Raw genomic sequence first — 18,569 nt, 5'->3', positions numbered from 1 at the left:
CGTAAATGTTTACGCATTGAACCAGTAATGCGTAAAAATCTATGTGTTAATGTTCCTGCACTAGTGGGAATGCGTAAAAACGTACGCAATGCGGCCCGCTGACCCCCGAGGTCGGCAAGCTGCCAGCAGGGGACTGGAGCAGCAGTGAGTGACTACGAGGGCACAGGATGGCTGCATGGGGCTGGTAGAAGCCCCATGTAAGTGAAACTCATTTTTTTATTTTTCTTGGACCTTCCCTTTAAATTGACCCTAGACGACAATGCACATATGACTATGGTCGGGATTAAATTGTGAGCTCCTCTAAAGGAAAGTCAGTGACATGATGGGGTATCTGTGTGTATATATGTATATAGTACAGACCAAAAGTTTGTTCATAGTCATGAAAATAAAGTAAACTCTTTGAATGAGAAGGTGTGTCCAAACTACACACACACACACACACTCATTGTGGAAGATGTCGGCACTATAGAATGACTAAATAATAAAGATGGACTGCAATGGAGTGGAGCGCCTGTAAACAGGTAAGGCCATATCCTATGAACTTAGTCTTATCCAGGTTTGCTATTATTTATGTAATAACAAAAGGAGAATTGGATAAGGCTACAGTATGCTACACATATATGGACCAGCTCTAAAACTGACATGAAAAACACTGCCCTTTTTCTAATGTGTTTTACAACATGCACAAGCCTTACATTTACTTGACAGGTGATTACATACAGTACAATACAGTAAATGAAAAAGTGACCAGGACCATGATCTAAATTCCAATCCAATTCTGGAGTTATTTCTAGCTTTCCCTCTTTGGGATGGGGGAGGGCAGTGTTGCGTCACCCAGATATCAAGACAATTTAAGTGCTGGAGAGATTACAGAAGCTACAGGAAATGTTTTGCTTCCTGTAGCTCTTGTGTCTGCAGTTCACTGGAGTTCAGGCTCTTTGTAATCACTTCTGGAAGTGTGCCGCACAAAGCTTGTTCAATTAAGACAATCACTTGGGAATTTTGACACAGGTCAAGAAAATAATTATTATAAGAATGTTCGTGTGGCTCTTCTGTTCACAGCAATGTTCTTTTCCACAGGTTGCTTGGGGCAGACAAGGTTTTCTCTTACGCGCTGAATGAGTGGCTGACTGACATACGTAAGAACCAGCTGCCAGGAATCCTGGGAGGAGTGGGTCCCATGCATTCAGTGGTACAGCTGTGTAAGTGCCATGCATCTGCTCCTGTCATGTGATGTCAGAAGTATAAAGCCTGCATTTCTTCTGTCAAGTTTTCATTATGAATCCAATCCATTTTTCCTACCTGAAAACATGTTGTATTGGTATTAGATAATGATCACGCTATATGCAAATGTTGAAATCAAATTTCCTCTTAATTAATAAACGTGCACTGTCCACAAAAAGCGTAAGGCTAGAAATACATGTCTGCTTTCCCAGTTCTGCAGTGGATGATCAAGAACTCGGTCATATTTCTTTTGAAGTCAAAAGTCAATCAAACCCACTGGCCCTGGTAGGTATGTACATCCTAGCAACCTTACAGGACCACTGAAGCGAAAAATGTAAGCAGTTAAAAACTGACAGAAGCATCAGCTTTTGGACTAGTCCATCTCCTCATGGCAGATTTTCAGGGGTTTACTTTGTTTTCAAAAGCATTTCCTGAGCGGAAGTTGCTAAATCTACCGGTAACTGCCAAAAAAAGTGCACTCTATTTAGGCAGTTAGATTTAGCAACTGTCATTCAGGAAATGCTTTTGAAAACAAAGAACCCTGAGTCACCCCCCATGAGGAGGTGGACTAGTCCAAAACCTGTTGGTTCTATTGGATTTTAGCTGCTTACTTTTTGTTGCTGTAGCGGTACTTTAATTACCACCATCTTTCTGCTATTGACCTTTTTCAAGCTGCATTGGGTCCCTTTAATATCAAATTTTTGGGGGGCATCTATGCAGACAGGTGCACCTGTGATGTATTCCTGCAATGCAGAGAACGAAGTATGTTTTTGTTGGGAAAGGGGAGGGCAAGTATCATCAAATTCTTCAACTCCCTCCTCCTTTGCAGGATCCACTGAGGCTAAAGAGAACTTTGTTTTAACGAACAGATTCCAGGGAGAGGTAAATGAGGGTGCTAGGAGAGCTGCTTTACCTTTAGTTGGATTGGGGTGGGGGACAGAGACACTTTACCATAAGAATCACTGTGACCTTCTTCTGAAATTGCTATCTGCTTTTAGCTGTAATGCTGTTTCAGTCACTTACTGAGCAATAACTAGTACGAAGATCAGGTGTCTTATGTACATAACGTATTTACTCACAGATAAGCTGATCTGCATATAAGCCCATTTCAGGACAACGGTTTAGGTTCCCTATTTCTTTATTGATTAGTGTACTGTTATCTGCTGGATCCTGACTCTGCAACTCTGAATCTCAGAACCAGCTGGGTGTCTTTTCAGAGAATGAGCAGGCCTGTGGTCAGCCAGTGTTACAGAGGCTGGGAGCAGGTTCCAGTCTCAAGGCAGTGATGGGCTGATGGATATTTCTGAGCAGGAACGTTTTTATGATGGAATTTCCAGTTGAGCCTCTCATAACATAAAAATCATAATTATTTTACTATGTAAAGCACAGCAGGGTAAAGTAACGTCATTTACTTTTAGACTTTATTCTGTTTCAGTCATACATTTATAATGATTTCTTCCAACATACAAGTATAGGAAAGATGTTATATGCTGGTGGTTATTTTCTGTTTAAATGTGGAAATGTCTCCAAGCAAGATGTGACGACATGACAGTTCAGCATTTCATGTTGCTATTTAGTAATGTCAGTAATGTGACTCGTTTCCTTTTGTTTCAGTTCATGGTGTGCGCGATCTTTTCTGGCTACCTATAGAACAATACAGAAAGGATGGACGTATTATCCGTGGCTTACAGAGAGGGGCAGCATCATTTGGTACCTCTACTGCTTCAGCAGCGTTAGAGCTTAGCAACCGCCTGGTGCAAGCTATACAGGTAATGTGGCTAGGGTCAGTTCTTGCAGGCTGTTGGGTAGAAAACCATACACAGATTTAGTCTGTCTTTTAATATATTAATATAAAGGACACCTGAGGGGAAAAACAAAATGTAAAAGCATTTATACTTGGGGTTACCTTTATCCCCCTTTAGGCAGTGGGCTCCCAGGACCCTCCAGTCCTCCGCTGGCCGGCCCAGTCTCTTCTCCAGTTGCCCTCAGTCACGAGGTACAGCACATGTGTGCAGCCTGGATAGGGGATGCACACACAGCCAGGCATTGCATGCACATTATAGAGCGGGTGGAGAAAGAGACCATGCCGGCCAGGGGAGGACTGGAGCATCCTGGGAGGACAGCAAGGGAGCCCACAGCCTAAAGGGGTCTGAAGGAAGACCCAGGTTAGTATAATTGTATGTGTAGGTTGTGATCATTCTGACTTTGTATTTTCAGGCCACAGCAGAGACTGTTTATGACATTCTGTCTCCAACACCCCCTGTGTCTCGCTGCTACCTTGATTCTAGGCAGTCTCGCAGATTGAGGCGAGGGCAGCAGCCTGCGGATCTGAGAGAAGGAGTAGCAAAGGCTTTTGATACTGTGAGAGAGGTAAGCATAACACACAAGTGATGGGAGGAGAGGTAAACCTATATTATAGCCACACTTGGGCACTAACATCATTCACTCTTGTTTTCTCAGGGTGTCATTGACACAGCACAGACCATACGGGACGTAGCATCTCGTGGTCATGAACAAAAGGGCTTGACTGGTGCTGTAGGAGGTGTCCTGCGACAAATTCCACCCACTGTGGTGAAGCCATTTATAGTGGCGACTGAAGCCACATCTAATCTACTAGGGGGCATGCGGAACCAGATACGACCTGATGCCCACAAAGAGGACTCTTTCAAATGGAGGGCAGATGAGGGGCAGGATTGATCGATAAAACCTCTCAAAGCCTTCTGCTCTCCTCCCTTCAAAAGTGCCAAAGGAAAGCTGCAATATGTGACATTACCAGGAATATGCTGGGTCTGTGAATGAAACTGTGTATGCCATTGCATGAACATGTAATGCCTGGGCAGTTAAAGCCTACCCATAATACTTGATTATGGCCTATAAGCCATGTCTGTTTTTTTTTCACCAAGCTCTTCAACCATCTCAGTCCATGTAATGAATTAAGATTAGCTCTCCTCATCAATCTTCTAATCATGCAGTGACTTCTGTAGATAACCAGCACTTTCCATAGCAGCTGTGGCCTTCTTACGTTGCCCCATGTTTTCTGGACTAAGGTGTGGCCTGTTCTACAAGAGAATCTATTCTCACCCTGTTTAATATGAAGAAGCGGAGCACAGTGTGGACTGACTGTCCTGAGGAAGGATTCTAAGCACAGAACTTATTGGCCTTCATCCACCCCAGAATGTGGCTTTTCTAATCCTTTCTCTTAATGCTTTCTTCTGATTGAGGCCATATAAGTATAAATAATATATATATATATATGTGTATAAATAAACAGTGTAAAGAATTCCCAGTGACATGCGAACAAGGCTGCTAGTGTGTGTTTGTAGTGCCATGTGTGAAGACGCTGGGTCACTGGATAGTTTTATTGTACAGGGAGTGAAAGAAAAGCAGATTATCTTATTGGGTGTGCATGATACATCATTTTTCATATATACAGCATACACTACTGTCCTTCCACACGCACAGTGATAACTAAAGTCTATAGACTGCAAAACAGTGTTGTCCGCCTGTATGAAATGATGCAGGTGAATACTAGAGCAGGATCTGTGTTTGTCCTGCACACTGCAGGGTGACATTGATACGGGTCTCTGTCAGTATAATGCCACCATCAAACTACAAACAGCCACCTAAATACAACAGAAGACTGGAGACCCCGTCAGTTCCTCTCTGTGGTGGAGTAATATGAAGAGCAGCAGCAGGTCAGTGATCGTGTGGTTTCCAGTAGCTCCGACTGGGAGAAGGTTAAACCCCTCCCTGACTGTCCCATATCCCTGTACTTTGCTTCCAGCAGGAATGTCGCATTAAGAGAACTGTCTCTACAGTGGTGTACAGATACAAAAACAAAGTCTGTCATCATTTAAGAGTTTAGGCCTTATTTGCTTAATTTAGTATTCTTTAGTATTCTGAAACCTGCTCAGATTCCCTTGTGTCAGTTCACAGGTCTCTGTTTCCAGGCTGTGAGGAAGCCATCGTTAGTGCGTCGTCTTCTTCTGCTACAATTGAACTGTTTTCCCCATTAGCCGCTCTCCCTTCCTTCTCCATTTTCAGTAACACTTTATCATTTTCCCCTTCTGTTTTCTGCTTGCCCTCCTCAGCTTGGCTGCTTTCAGCCGCTTCACTGCTGTCTTCCACCATCTGTATGGTGTCTTGGATAGTGTCAATGAGGTTCTGCAGCCCCAGCAGGTAGCCATCCTCGTGATTTCCAGTCTCCCACTGCACATCATGGCGTAGTGTAAGGTGTGCTGGAGCTGGAGATGTCTTGCCAAAGTCAATCATCCAAACGTTGGAGAAGCCGCGGCGGTCATGAACAAAGAGAAGAGAGCTGCCAATCACCTGTGACAAGAAAGGATGGTCTTTGCAATTAGACTACTGCCAAACTGAAAATTACCATCTTCTATGTGTTTCAGGAACAACATTATGTTACACATTATCAACTACATGCTTATTAAAAGTACTGAACAGCTGGAAACTCTTAGTGATAGATTTTACAATCATCAATAATAATTAATGATGATCTGATATTATAGTACTTTCCCATACACAACCAAAGCAACATGCCTTGCTTTGTGTGCAGATCACAGATGGCGCAATAGGTCAGAAACATTAAAGGAAACCTGAGACATAATAAACAAGCAATTATACTTAACTGGGGCTTTCTCTAGCCCCCTGTGGGCTACCTCAGTGTCCTTTTGGTCCCATCCATTCTTCCGCTATCTGTGCATGCACGGGCCTTGGTTGTGCTTCCTTTGCCAGGAGCATTCTGCGCTTGTTCAGTTAGTTAAGGTTTTTAACTAACTTGGCGCAGATCACTCCTGGCAACGGAAGTAGGACCAAAGCCACGCATGCCCAGTTGTCCCCGAATGGCTCAGTCAAAGAGTTTACTAAAGTGGACAGCAGAAGAATGAACGGGAACTGACCGATACTGAGGAAGCCCATGGCCTACAGGGGGTTGGAGGAAGCACCAGGTAAGTATACATGCTTGTGTATATTACATCTTAGGTACTCTGTCAGAGCTGTATTACTGGGATGGTTAACTTGCCTTTTGGCAATATGTATAAATAATGTTCACATTAAGGGTACCTCAATCAGAAGATTTTTGTCTGAATAAAATATTAACTTCTGTGGTTCCCTTTGGATTGGACTAGAACCTGTATAATCTAAGTAAGGGTAAGGATTGCATTCTGCCCACACTGTTTCTAAAAACTACCTTGCAACTACGATCCAACCTCTGCGATTGTGCAGAGGTCAGAATATGACTCTTAGGGCCCTTATTCAATTCTCTTTTTCTCCTTGGTGATAATTTCACACTTAACCACTTTACCCCCACGCGTACGGATTTCTCCGCCCCTTTTTTCCCTCCTAAAAAACCAGGGACGGAGAAATCCGTACCTTCCGCGCTACCGCCGCTGTCCGCGCTCCCGCCGCTCGTGCACGCCGCCGCCCGCTCGCCCGGAGATCAATGAACGGGAAAATCCATTCCCGTTCGTTGATCTAAGCCCCCGCAATGATCTGCTGCTTCTTTCAGAAACAAGGTGGATATACCGCTACACTCGTAGTGGGAACCGAGCTGGACCTGGGCAACCAGCCCACAGATCAAGATAGAAAAGAAGAGATTTGGTCCGCTTCAAGTCACTCCAATGATTTATTTAGGACTTATCCCAGGGCAGCCACAGCAAACTCAGCAAACTCAACCTCTTCTTTTCTTTCTTTCAGAAACAGCGAGATCATTGTGATTTGGCCAGCCTCCTACTGCTTCCTGTAAGCGTCCTTCCGGACGCTTACAGGTCGCATGTAAACAAACACTCTGTGGCCATCTTGTGGCCAAATAGTAAACTACACCCTAAAAGCATTTTACATATACAAACATTACATTTACACAATAAATTAACTCATTACCTCCCACACTCCCCAATTTTTATTTTTTTTTTGTAATTTAAAAAAAAAAAAAATACAATAAAAAAAAAAACATAAATAGTTACCTTAGGGACTGAACTTTTTAAATATTTATGTCAAGAGGGTAAACCACTGTTACTTTATAAACTGCGGGCTTGTAATTAGGGATGGATGCAAAACTGAAAAAAATGCACCTTTATTTCCAAATAAAATATTGTCGCCAAACATTGTGATAGGGACATAATTTAAATGGTTTTATAACCGGGACAAATGGGTTAATACATTTCATGGGTTTTAATTACAGTAGCATGCTTTATTTAAAAACTATAATGGCCGAAAACTGAAAAATAATAATTTTTTCCCACATTTTTTCCTATTTCCCCACTAAAACACATTTAGAATAAAATAATTCTTGGCATAATGTCCCACCTAAAGAAAGCCTAATTGGTGGCGAAAAAACAAGATATAGTTCATTTCATTGGGATAAGTAATAATAAAGTTATAGACTAATGAATGGAAGGCGCGCTGAAAGGTGAAACTTGCTCTGGTGGTCAGGGGGTAAAACCCCTGAGTGGTGAAGTGGTTAAAGCGGAATATAACCCTGCATTTCAACTTTGCTCTAAAACATTATTTACAGTATATTATATGCAACCAGCATTTTTTTTTTTACTAGACCAGCATTGGAAGGGTTACACAGGGCTTTAAAGTTCCTGGAGATTTCTGCAGACGCATCCGAAGCTGAAATAGATATATTTATGTATGTATCTAAGTGTTCAATGTGACTCACTCTCTCTGACTGAGAAGGATCTTGGAGGACAGCCAAAGAGTGTGTAACATTTATCAATAGATACATATACTGTAACTAAATAGAATGTAACAATCTGAACTTCTGCATATCTCTCCACGGAACTTTAAACCTCTGTGTTTAACCCTTCCAATGCTGGTCTAGTAAAAAAAAAATGCTTTTTGCATATAATATGCTGTAAATAATATTTTAGAGAAAAGTTGAAATGCAGGGTTATATTCCGCTTTAACCTCCCTGGAGGTTAATTTATTTTGCCAAATGGGCAAAAATCCTTTTTTTTAATTTTTATTTGTTTTGTTTTGTTTTTGTTTCATGTAAAGCTACCAGAGTGGTAGCTACATGAAACACCACTACAGGGCGCATGTGGCCCTCTAGTGCGATTGTCGCCGGCATCAATAGCAAACAGGGGAGCGCATATATAACGCGTTCCCCTGTTTGGCTTCTCCTGTCGCCATGGCGACGATCAGCATGATGTCAGCCGACGTCCTGACGTCAGGCGCACTCAATCCAGCCCATAGCGCTGCCCGGAACTCATTGGTCCGGGCAGCGCAGGGCTCTGGCGGGGGGGGGGCCTCTTCAGCCGCTGCGGGCGATCGCCGCAGAGCGGCGGCGATCGAGCTGTGCGCGCGGCTAGCAAAGTGCTGGCTGCGGACACAGCACTTTGAATGGGGCGAACCGCCCCAACAGACCCTGAGAAATCCTCCTGCGCGGCATAGCCCGAGCTCAGCTCGGGCTTACCACCAGGGAGGTTAATCAATAAAATGCTTTTTAAGCCACTATCAAGCAAGCTGATACTCAGAATATTTTGACAGTACTTTTTGACCTACTTTTTTAATTGCAGAGTGCTAAAAAGTTATATTTAACCTCCTTGGCGGTAATCCCGAGCTAGGGTCGGGGCGGAAAACTGCAGTTAAGAGCGGTAATCCCGATCTCTGCTCGGGGTAGCCGCCGGAGGCTGTGTGCAGAGTATAGCGCACAGCGGGCGTTATTACATACCTCCCGGGGGATCCCGTCATCGGCTGCCATTCTTCTTCCTCTCCTCCGGGGCTCTGCTTTCTCCTGGTGAGATCGTCATGAGATGGCAGCCGGCAATTCACTTTAGAGTTGCAGCGCCACTCGGAGGATGGAGGCATAACTGCAATGCTGGAGCCAGGGAGGAGAGAAAAACTGCTGCAGATCTCCCTGGCAGCATGATTTTTTTTCCAGGTTTTAGGGTCTGAAAGGGTGCAAAAAAATTACACCGCTTTTAGACCCTAAAACTGGAAAGATTCCTAACGCCAAGGGGATTAAACAGAAGATGAAAAGTTATTTTAAAAAAACAAGGTCTGCAAAATACTGCATTCGGTATTTTAGCCTTGTTTTTGCTAATTCATGAAGATTTTCACAGGTGCAGTAAACATTTGGTAATTCACCTACAAAATGGGCTTCAATTCACAAAAAATCTGTTCGGTAACATTACTGTGGAGTTGTTTTGTTACATGCTGGTCCATGCAGTGACAGCATTACAATAGTAAAAGGCATCCCTTTAGAATGTATGTTTGTTATACTGCCTCTGCTCCCTCTGAATCTGTCCATTAGTCTTTCTTAACATTTTATTTTATTGCCACAGTTTAGGTGAACAACCAATAAACATTAAACACACCATGCTTAGGTGATTTCCCCACTTGTTTCTCGGCATCTTCAAACAGGAGCCTAAAGGGTTAAACTCTGGGCTGCAAGGGAATCTTCTTTTGTGCTTGGCTCTGTGCTCTGCTGCCTGGGGGGTAGAAACGCTTGCTCCTCCTGAGAAGCTATCGCATCCTATCAGAGGCACAGGAGACAGAGGCTGTTGCTGTTGGCTCTATGCTCATGACAGTGACGTCTTATGTGCCGGTTATCATCAAACATATTACTGGGCTTTACCGCATGCTCTTATCTTCATGAATTGACAGTTGCTGACATTTATTGAGGTGTTTTTCTTCTAAAACGTTATAATACCCATGTAAAAACAGGAAAAAGACTTCAGCAGCGAGTATGTCAGGAGCATACATTTAAAAATGCCCCCCCCCCCCCCCCCCCCCAAAAAAAAAAAACTAATATCCTACTACTTATTTGATATAATGCAAGGTCGGTAATATTTTCAGATATTTCACTATGACCTAACCTCTCCCTACTCTCACACAGAAACCCTCCCCCGGTGGGCAACTAATAACCCCAAATCCAAAGTCTGCTGGAATCACGGAATATGCAAAGTGCAGAAACCTGCTAATCACAGCCTGTCTTTCACATAACCAGTTTCAGTATAATGAAATATGATTGCTTGCTCTGAATTAAGCACATAATAAAACAATGTAGAGAGACATTCTTAAGCCTACTACTAACCTCATGGGTACGAAAGAATTCAGATTCTTTAAGGGTAGCCTGCATGCTTTCCAGACGCTTCACATAGGCAGCCTGAAATGCAAAGATAACATGTTTTACAACACAAGATGGCACTGCTGTATTTGTACAAGTTCTGTTCCCATCCCTCCATGTGGTGCTGAGAGAGATTATAGGTGAAGGCACACAGTTACTCATAAACAGCGTCTTAGCGAACGTGTTTGTGTTTTGTACAGCATAGGCATAGGGTATATGTAGTTTGGCTTGCCAAATGGTGTGCAAGAATCCTAAATTGGACATTTCAATAGTGAGATAAACGATTGGGTGGTTTGCTAACAGTGAAAGTGTAACTACAGTATGTTTTTTACTGAAAAAAATAACTGCAGCAAACAAAGATCCCTGTGAACGATAATTATAACCAATGTGTCATGCTCTATAAAGAAGGTATTCTAGCCTATTAATAAACCTACAAACTATAATGTAATCAGACAGTGACCATAGATGGGTCCTAAAGCTCGTACACATGTGCAGCTTTTCTGCCCAAATATCATCCAAACTTGGTTTGCTGGACGACAGTTTGGCATTTAAACGTGTGACAAACAGCTAGACGAGCGACTGATGGTGGTCTTCCTGACCCATCAGGCTGATTGAGGTCACATTCACAGTAAAATCTTAAACCGCAGCTTACCGCACTGCAGTGCTAATCCTATGAAACATTCACAGTGCGACATTACATTGTAACGTGTAGCGTTATGGTAACTCACTGCTTGCAGTGTGTTACCTCTAAATGCACACGTTACCAGGTACAGGAAAGCATACTTTTCATTGCGCAAAAGGTGTATCAGCGCATTACCAGGCCGCCTCCGAATGGCCTCCAATCAGAGGTGCGCTGAGCCCCTCCAGAAACTGCAAATGCACCTTGAACCCAAACAGAAGCTCTGCATATACACCAAAAGCAAGGCTGCTAAGTGAGATCAGCTGACCAAAAATGAATTAAATTAGTACATGGCAAAGAAATGAACAGCGCTACTTAAAAACAGATAAGTGCCTACCTACAAGAGAGTGCAAGCCCCACTTGTGGGATAAATACACACCTAGCATACACATAACCTGTCTACCACTGGAGGATGTTGGTTTCCTGTAACAGCTTGCATGCAACTTGTTAAGTACTCGTCCCTCCCACTGCGAAGAAGTCATCCTCATACTTTTCATTGCCTGTATGTTTTCCTGTACCTACTGTATGTGACTGTAATGCAGCGTTAAAGGGGTTCTGTGAGATAGTTTAACCACTTAAGGACCACGGGCTTAAATCCCCCCTAAAGACCAAGCCATTTTTTACAAAATAGGCCACTGCAGCCTTAAGGCCTCGCTGCAGGGCCGCACAACTCGGCACACAAGTGATTGCCCCCCCCCTTTTCTGCCCACCAACAGAGCTTTCTGTTGGTGGGCAAAGACTGCTCCCAGGATGTTTTTTTTTTATAAATATTTATTGTATTTATTTTTGAATAAATAAACTTTTTTTATTGAATAACACGCAATCGGCTGTCATAGGCTTCCTAGCAGCGATCACAGCGCGCGATCTTCTGCAAATTCCCGCTCCAGGACTTTATGCCGATCGGCTTTAGGCGGTCCTGGGGCTGCCGCTGTGGCCATGCCCATCGGCATGATGTGGTCGGCTAGAGGTTAGAAATAAAAAGCTAACACTTACCCGGGGCTTCTACCGGCCCACTGCAGATAACCTGTCCCTCGCTGTCACTGAAGAATATTCCGCTCCCCCACCACCGGTCACCGTCCAATTATTCATCTACCTAGACGAATGCAACTGCGCCTTCCTCGCTCCCGCTTGCGTCTCCGGGAGCTTCCTGCACAGGCGCAGTACGAGAAAACTTTTTACTGCTCGTGCCCAGGAAGCTCCCAGAGACGGGAGCGAGGACGCACATGGCCACGCAAGCACAGTTGCATTTGTCTAGTTAGACAATTGGATTGTGGCCTGTGGCGGGGGACAGAAGATTCTTCAGTGATGGTGAGGGACAGGTTATCTGCGGGGGGCCGGTAGAAGCCCGAGGTAAGTGTCAGTTATTTTTGTTGTAAAACAAGAGTTTTCTTTCTTAAAACAGAAAGAATTTGCGATAATTCAGGTTGGAGTGAGCTTGAGATGTCTCCCAGTGCATCACTGCTGAATATATGCAAATTAACCATTGTTGCCATAGAAGCTAAACACACCTCCAAACCGCTGGAATGCAATGATGTGTCAGCTTATTAATTTGTACAGAGCCATAATAATCCAATATTTTTGTTGTAGTTGTAATGCTGCGTTGTGACTTTAACGTTGCATCACAAATGTAATGTCCCAGTGTGAATGCGACCTGTCTCCAACGACTGTTGGGCTGATATCGTGCAGTTAGCTGCATCTGCACAAGTCGTTTGAACGACTTGTACTTGTTTTGAATGCAGCCATATTGTGCAGTCTGTTGTTCCGCTTGCATGCGCAGTATGCAAATGAGTTGGTCATTCAGTTGGTTGGTGCATGGAAAGTACAAGTCACAGGTACATTTTCCCTAGAGTAAAATGCACTGTAAAATTTACTTTTTCCCTGGGCAGCTGTCACAGTGGCTACTAGCTAGTATTAATCTTGCAACTCTGAACATTGAACTGACTGGTTTTGGACTAATCCATTTCTTTATGGGGGATTCTCAGAAATATCTGTATTTTCAAAAGCATTTCCCAGAGTACAGTCCAGCTGCCAGAATAGTGGCGTGCGAATAGGCAGACTGCCAAGAATTTTTCAGTAAGTCCTTGCCAGAAAATCCACCATGAGGAAATGTACTACTCCAGATTTCTACAGCCTACTAAGGCTAGTGGCACACTAGGCAGCGATGCGGAAAATGGTACTGTTTTTGACAATAATGAAAGTCTATGGGCTGCATATAGTAATGTGTGTTGTTCAAAAACTTGCTGCATAATTTAAAAAAATGCATGGAAAACGCACATAAAAATGCAAACTCATACAAACACATACTAAGAAGCTAAACGCACAAAGCTGAAAATGCATGGATTTCCGCAATGCCTAGTGTGCTCCAAGCCTGTAAGTGACAGCTGTATAGGAAAAAAGTAATTTATTGTGCATTTTAATATGAGACAAATGTACATCATATGTGTACACATGCAGAGAATACAGACTATAGACACCTCAAAACAAAAGAAAGCTTAAAGTGTGCCAGAGCTGAGTAAACTTAAAAGTTTTATACATACCTGTGGCTTCCTCCAGCCCCATTCCCATGGATTGCTCCCACGCTGCTGTCCTCAGTCTTCTCCCTCTTCGGTACCAGGTCCCATAACGTCCTCCAGTCACAGCCAGTCTGACGCAGAGAAGTGTGCTCTTTGCATATCTCTCCAGCAGCCGCCGGAGAGATACATAGAGAGACCACTTCTCTTGTGCAGACTGGCCGCGACTGGCTGAAGTTACGGGACCTGGTACCGAAAAGGGAGAAGACTGAGGATGGCGGCGTGGGAGCGATCTGTGTGGATGGGGCTGGAAGAAGCCCCAGGAATGTATAAAACGTTTAAGTTTACTCAGCTCTGGTTTCCTTTAAGGGCCCTATTCACACAGAGTCCATTGCATAGCTGACAATATGAATGATATTCCTATGGGGCTTTCATAAAGGACGACGGGCTCTAACGCAGCAATGCACATCATGCTCAGTGTTTATCAGGTAAGTTGGCGTTTACCGTGGCAGTGAGGCATACTTTCATTGTTCTGTATGTTACTACATGATGCAACTTTTTGGCTACGCTAAGATCGCAGTTCTACAGACTCTGTGTTAAAGGGCCCTAAGGCTTCTTGCACACAGGGACGTTACAGGCGCATGTTAGTGCAGCCTGTAACGATCCCCCAACGCACAGCAATGTAACACAAGTGGGCTGTTCACACTGCCCACGTTGCGTTACATTGTAACGCAGCAAAGTGCTGCATGCTGTGCGTTCTAGGCGGCTAAGCCGCGTTAGACTGCACATGCTCAGTCATGTTGGGGAGGAGGGGAGAGCGGCCGGGCACATGGCTAATTAATATTCACTGCACTCAGTGACGTGCAGTGTTTACTTCCTGGAGCAGCCGCTCTGTGCGGCAATTGGCCGGGCGGGACCACGTGATGCCGCATGCATCCAAGAGTACGCATCACGGCATCGCGGACGCCACAGTGAGCTGCACAAAGCGGCTCACTCCGACGTCCACACCAGAGAGCACCAGGCGTTGCGTTAGGGGCACGTTATGTGCCCTAAACGCAACATCCTGGTGTGTCACTAGCATAAATGTTTGCAGCTACCCAGAATGGCTTTCTGTAAATGCGACGAGGTTGAAGGAAAACACTAGCAGATCAGTGAAATGTGGCTAGAAGCAGGAATGCTCTATTATGTAGCTAGTGAGTGAGAGTTAGTGAGTGTGAACAACTCATGCTCAACAGCGCTCTTTGTGCATCACAATTGTCAAACAACTTTTGTTGTGAAACAAGTTGAAACCGCTAAAAAAAAATATTTTGCTATTGTTCAAACAGCTGATAAGACTGATAAGAAGTCAATTCAACAGTTTGATTGACTTCTTATCAATCTTATCAGCTTTTTGAACAACAGCAAAATAATTTTTTTGTTGTTTCAACTTGTTTCACAACAAAAGTTGTTTGACAATTGTGATGCATAAAAGACCACTGTTGAGTTTACATTCCTTTCTCAGATCCACAAGCATACTGATATACCATTCAACCAGTAAAACATCATACATTCTACCACTTATTGAGAGAATGTTAATACCAACCAAACCCAACCTCAAGTCCCACCTGCAGGAAATATCCTATGGAATCCACACAACTAGTCAGTCCACATTGCTGAGATGTTATTTACCCCATCTATTGCAGATTAAAGTTACCTGGAAAAAACACTCTGTAATCTTTTCCACTGAACAAAAGCAGACTGCACAGGAAAGATGAATGAGTTTTGTTGCCTCTCCTGATCGCATGCTATGCGTTTTAAGTGTGTTAGCACAATCCCATTCAGTTTAACTGGACTTCAAGTGTAATGGCAGAAAAAAATACAGCATGGACTGCATTTGCATTTGGCAAAAAAAAAATGGATCACATTACTGGAAACAGGCACCAGAATTTTCAGTACCTTTCTGGTGTCCTTGAGATCAGCAAATGGTTTGCACTCCAAAAAATTGTGTCTAGTAGAAAAGGGCCATCAAGGCTTGAACATGTTGGGCAGTTTTGTCTGCTTTTCAACAATGCATATTGGCCTGTTAACCAGTTCACTCCCAAGGGTTTTTACACTAACGGACCAGAGCAATTTTCACTTGTCAGTGCTCCTCCCTTTTATTCCCTAATAACTTTATTACTACTTATCACAAGAAAATGATTTATACCTCGTTTTTTTCGCCACCAATTAGGCTTTCTGTGGGTAGTACATGTTGCTAAGAATTTTTTTTTTTTTTATTCTAAATGCGTTTTAATGGGAAAAATAAAAAAATAATGGAAAAAAAATCATTGTTTCTCAGTTTTCAGCCATCATAGTTTTAAAATTAAAGGAGTTATCAGGCTAAATTAACAAACTAAGTGCTACTTACCCGGGGCTTCCTCCAGCCCCAAGCTCCCAGCATGTCCCTCACCGCAGTTCTGCACGCAGCCGTTCGCCGCAGCTCTCTAGGTGTTATTTTTCTGTTTTTTGTTTTTTTTGTCCGGTCCATAATTACAAGCCCCTATGTAGTAAAGTAAAAGTAATTTTACAAGTGGGGGGGAGGGCTTTGGAAGTGTAAGTTATTAATTTTATTAATGTGTATAAGTGTATGTATGTGCCTGTATGTGTAATATACTTTTTGGCCACAAGATGGGGCTAGTGAACACCCTCCTGTTCACGAAGTGTTCACTTTTTTTTCCTTTACACTTCGCTAAACTGTGATGGCTTCCTGTTTTCTGAATGGACGTCCATTCATTCCAGGCATTGCGATTGGGTAGAGGACCGCTCGGTCCTCTTCCCCAATCACTCAACACAGAATCCCAACGGAAACTGCGGCGGGAGTGGCGCGCACACGTGCAGAGCGGCGGCGGGAATGCCCAACGTATTAAAACATCATGTTGCCGTTAACAGGCTCTAACATGACGTTTTAACCACTTGAGGACCCAGCCTTTACCCCCCCCCCTTAAGGACCAGCGCTGATTAATGAGATCTGTGCTGGGTGGGCTCTACAGCCCCCAGCACAGATCAAACATGCGTGTGGCTGGCGGGGGGGCACCTCAAAGCCCCCTCCACCGCAGGATTCCCCCTCTCCCTTCCCCGGAGATCGGAGGCTGCACAGGAACGGATCTGTCCTGTGCAGCCTCTAACAGGCTCCTGCCTGTCATGTGACAGCGATCCCTGGCCGCTGATTGGCCGGGGATCGCTGATCTGGTACAACGCTGCTACTGTTAGCAGTGTTGTACAAATTACAGGGTTGTACGGATTACTTCCGCTTGTGTTTACATTTAGCCTGCGAGCCGCGATCGGCGGCCCGCAGGCTATCCACGGAGCCCCCCGCCGTGAATTGACAGGAAGCAGCCGCTCGCGCAAGCGGCTGTTTCCTGATTAATTAGCCTGCAGCCGGCAACGCAGATGTGCGTCGCTGGTCCTGCAGCTACCACTTTGCCGACGCGCATTATGAGGTCGGCAAGTGGTTAATACGATATATTGTTATTAAATGGTTAAATTGAAATGCGGACAGAAGCGAACTGATGTGTTCAGACTCTTTAGTGCATACATGTCAATCTCTGTCCCATGGGCCAAATCTGGCCGCAGAACCATCAAATTAGGCCCGCAAGTGGTTTCCACACTATGCATTATGTTTGGCCCACTGTATAGGGAATCTACATTGGAAATGAATCCCTAGATCATCAGGGAAGCCATATGGGGAGGAAGGGGGAAAGCAATAGACAGGGAGGACCACTAAAAACAAGAAAAGTGTACAGGGGAGGGAGGAGGCATTAGACATCTAGCCGCTAGACTTGGTCCCAGTGTTCAATATCAGCCCCCCTTGGATCTGAGTTTGACACCTCTGCTTTAGTAGGACTCGAGGACAGGTTTGAGGAACATTGCATTTGCTAGTCCAGTTTCATGCTGCCTACAAATTGCAACTAAATTTGTATAACATTAGAAAAACAGCATGACATTGAACATATTTACTGGGTAATGAAGGAATGGGAAAAGAAGGAGAGTGGGCAGCGTTACTCATGTTTCTGTGACCAGCTGAATGGTGAATACATTTGCACAGGAATTTGACAAAGAGAAGTTAAACTCCTGAAATGTAATCCTTCAGAAACAACTTTATAGTGGAAATCATGTACAGCACAAAAACTTCCTTTTGATACTACAAATGCTAAAACATGGTCAGGACTTTGCATTCTACTCACACCGCATAAAGCAGGGACACCCTTGAAGACAACTGACTGCTAAAATGCAAATTCCAGTTTGTCAGGAACCAATATTTGAAAGCATTAGGCCCCATACACACATCAGACCATAGTCTTTGGAAAATGAAAGATCACAGACCAATCTTACCACCCTTCATGTAGTATGAGAGCCATACTCTACACAGTCTTTTCTATGGAGCTGAACTCCACATCAGAAAAAAATCTTTGCAAGATGCTGCACACACAGATGCTGTACAGACACAAAAGATCAGTATCTGCAAAAGATCTGTTCCTGCCAAAAATCCATTCCTGCAAATTGCAATGATAGTCTATGGGATCTGCAGATCATCATACACACATGATTTAACTGACATTCATCTGCAGATCAGATCCACCAGGATGGATTTTCAGATCTGCGGATGATTGCTTGATCTGCAGATGAATGTCAGTTAAATCATGTGTGTATGATGATCTGCAGATCTCATAGACTATCATTGCAATTTGCAGGAATGGATTTTTGGCAGGAACAGATCTTTTGCAGACACAGATCTTTTGTGTCTGTACAGCATCTTTGTGTCCAGCATCTTGCAATGATTTTTTTCTGATGGGGAGTTCAGCTCCATAGAAAAGACTGTGTAGAGTATGGCTCTCATACTACATGAAGGGTGGTAAGATTGGTCTGTGATCTTTCATTTTCAAAAGACTATAGTCTGATGTGTGTATGGGGCCTAAATCAGATCCAGAAGCTGCTGGTTAACTAATGGCCAGCTGCTGAATCTGATTATCCCTTACAGTGTACTGGCTAATGCCTAGTACACACTTTTAATTATTACTGTCCGATCACTGACCAATTTTACCACCTCAAT

At 43.8% G+C, this 18,569-nt stretch overlaps 2 protein-coding genes across 5 annotated transcripts in view; one reads left to right on the top strand and one right to left on the bottom strand.

The window, feature by feature from the left end:
* Positions 1-5,674, top strand: part of ATG2A (autophagy related 2A) — a 179,470-nt gene extending 173,796 nt beyond the window's left edge. The window contains exons 39-42 of the mRNA XM_068259988.1: positions 1,081-1,202; positions 2,839-2,993; positions 3,442-3,594; positions 3,685-5,674. Of these exons, the coding sequence (XP_068116089.1) occupies positions 1,081-1,202; positions 2,839-2,993; positions 3,442-3,594; positions 3,685-3,921 (667 nt within the window). The 3' untranslated portion in view covers positions 3,922-5,674. The remainder of the gene's footprint in view (positions 1-1,080; positions 1,203-2,838; positions 2,994-3,441; positions 3,595-3,684) is intronic.
* Positions 2,629-18,569, bottom strand: part of LOC137538047 (inositol-trisphosphate 3-kinase B-like) — a 426,334-nt gene continuing 410,393 nt past the window's right edge. For all 4 annotated transcript variants that reach the window (XM_068259990.1, XM_068259991.1, XM_068259992.1 and 1 more), the window contains 2 exons: positions 10,280-10,351; positions 2,629-5,553 (listed from right to left, as the gene is read on the bottom strand). In XM_068259990.1, the coding sequence (XP_068116091.1) occupies positions 5,155-5,553; positions 10,280-10,351 (471 nt within the window). In that variant the 3' untranslated portion in view covers positions 2,629-5,154. The remainder of the gene's footprint in view (positions 5,554-10,279; positions 10,352-18,569) is intronic.

The sequence above is a fragment of the Hyperolius riggenbachi genome, chromosome 11 (assembly GCF_040937935.1).
Source record: "Hyperolius riggenbachi isolate aHypRig1 chromosome 11, aHypRig1.pri, whole genome shotgun sequence".
NCBI classification, from domain to species: Eukaryota; Metazoa; Chordata; class Amphibia; order Anura; family Hyperoliidae; genus Hyperolius; species Hyperolius riggenbachi.
Note: the sequence above shows the minus strand (reverse complement) of the source record. Positions and strands in the feature narration are given on the sequence as shown.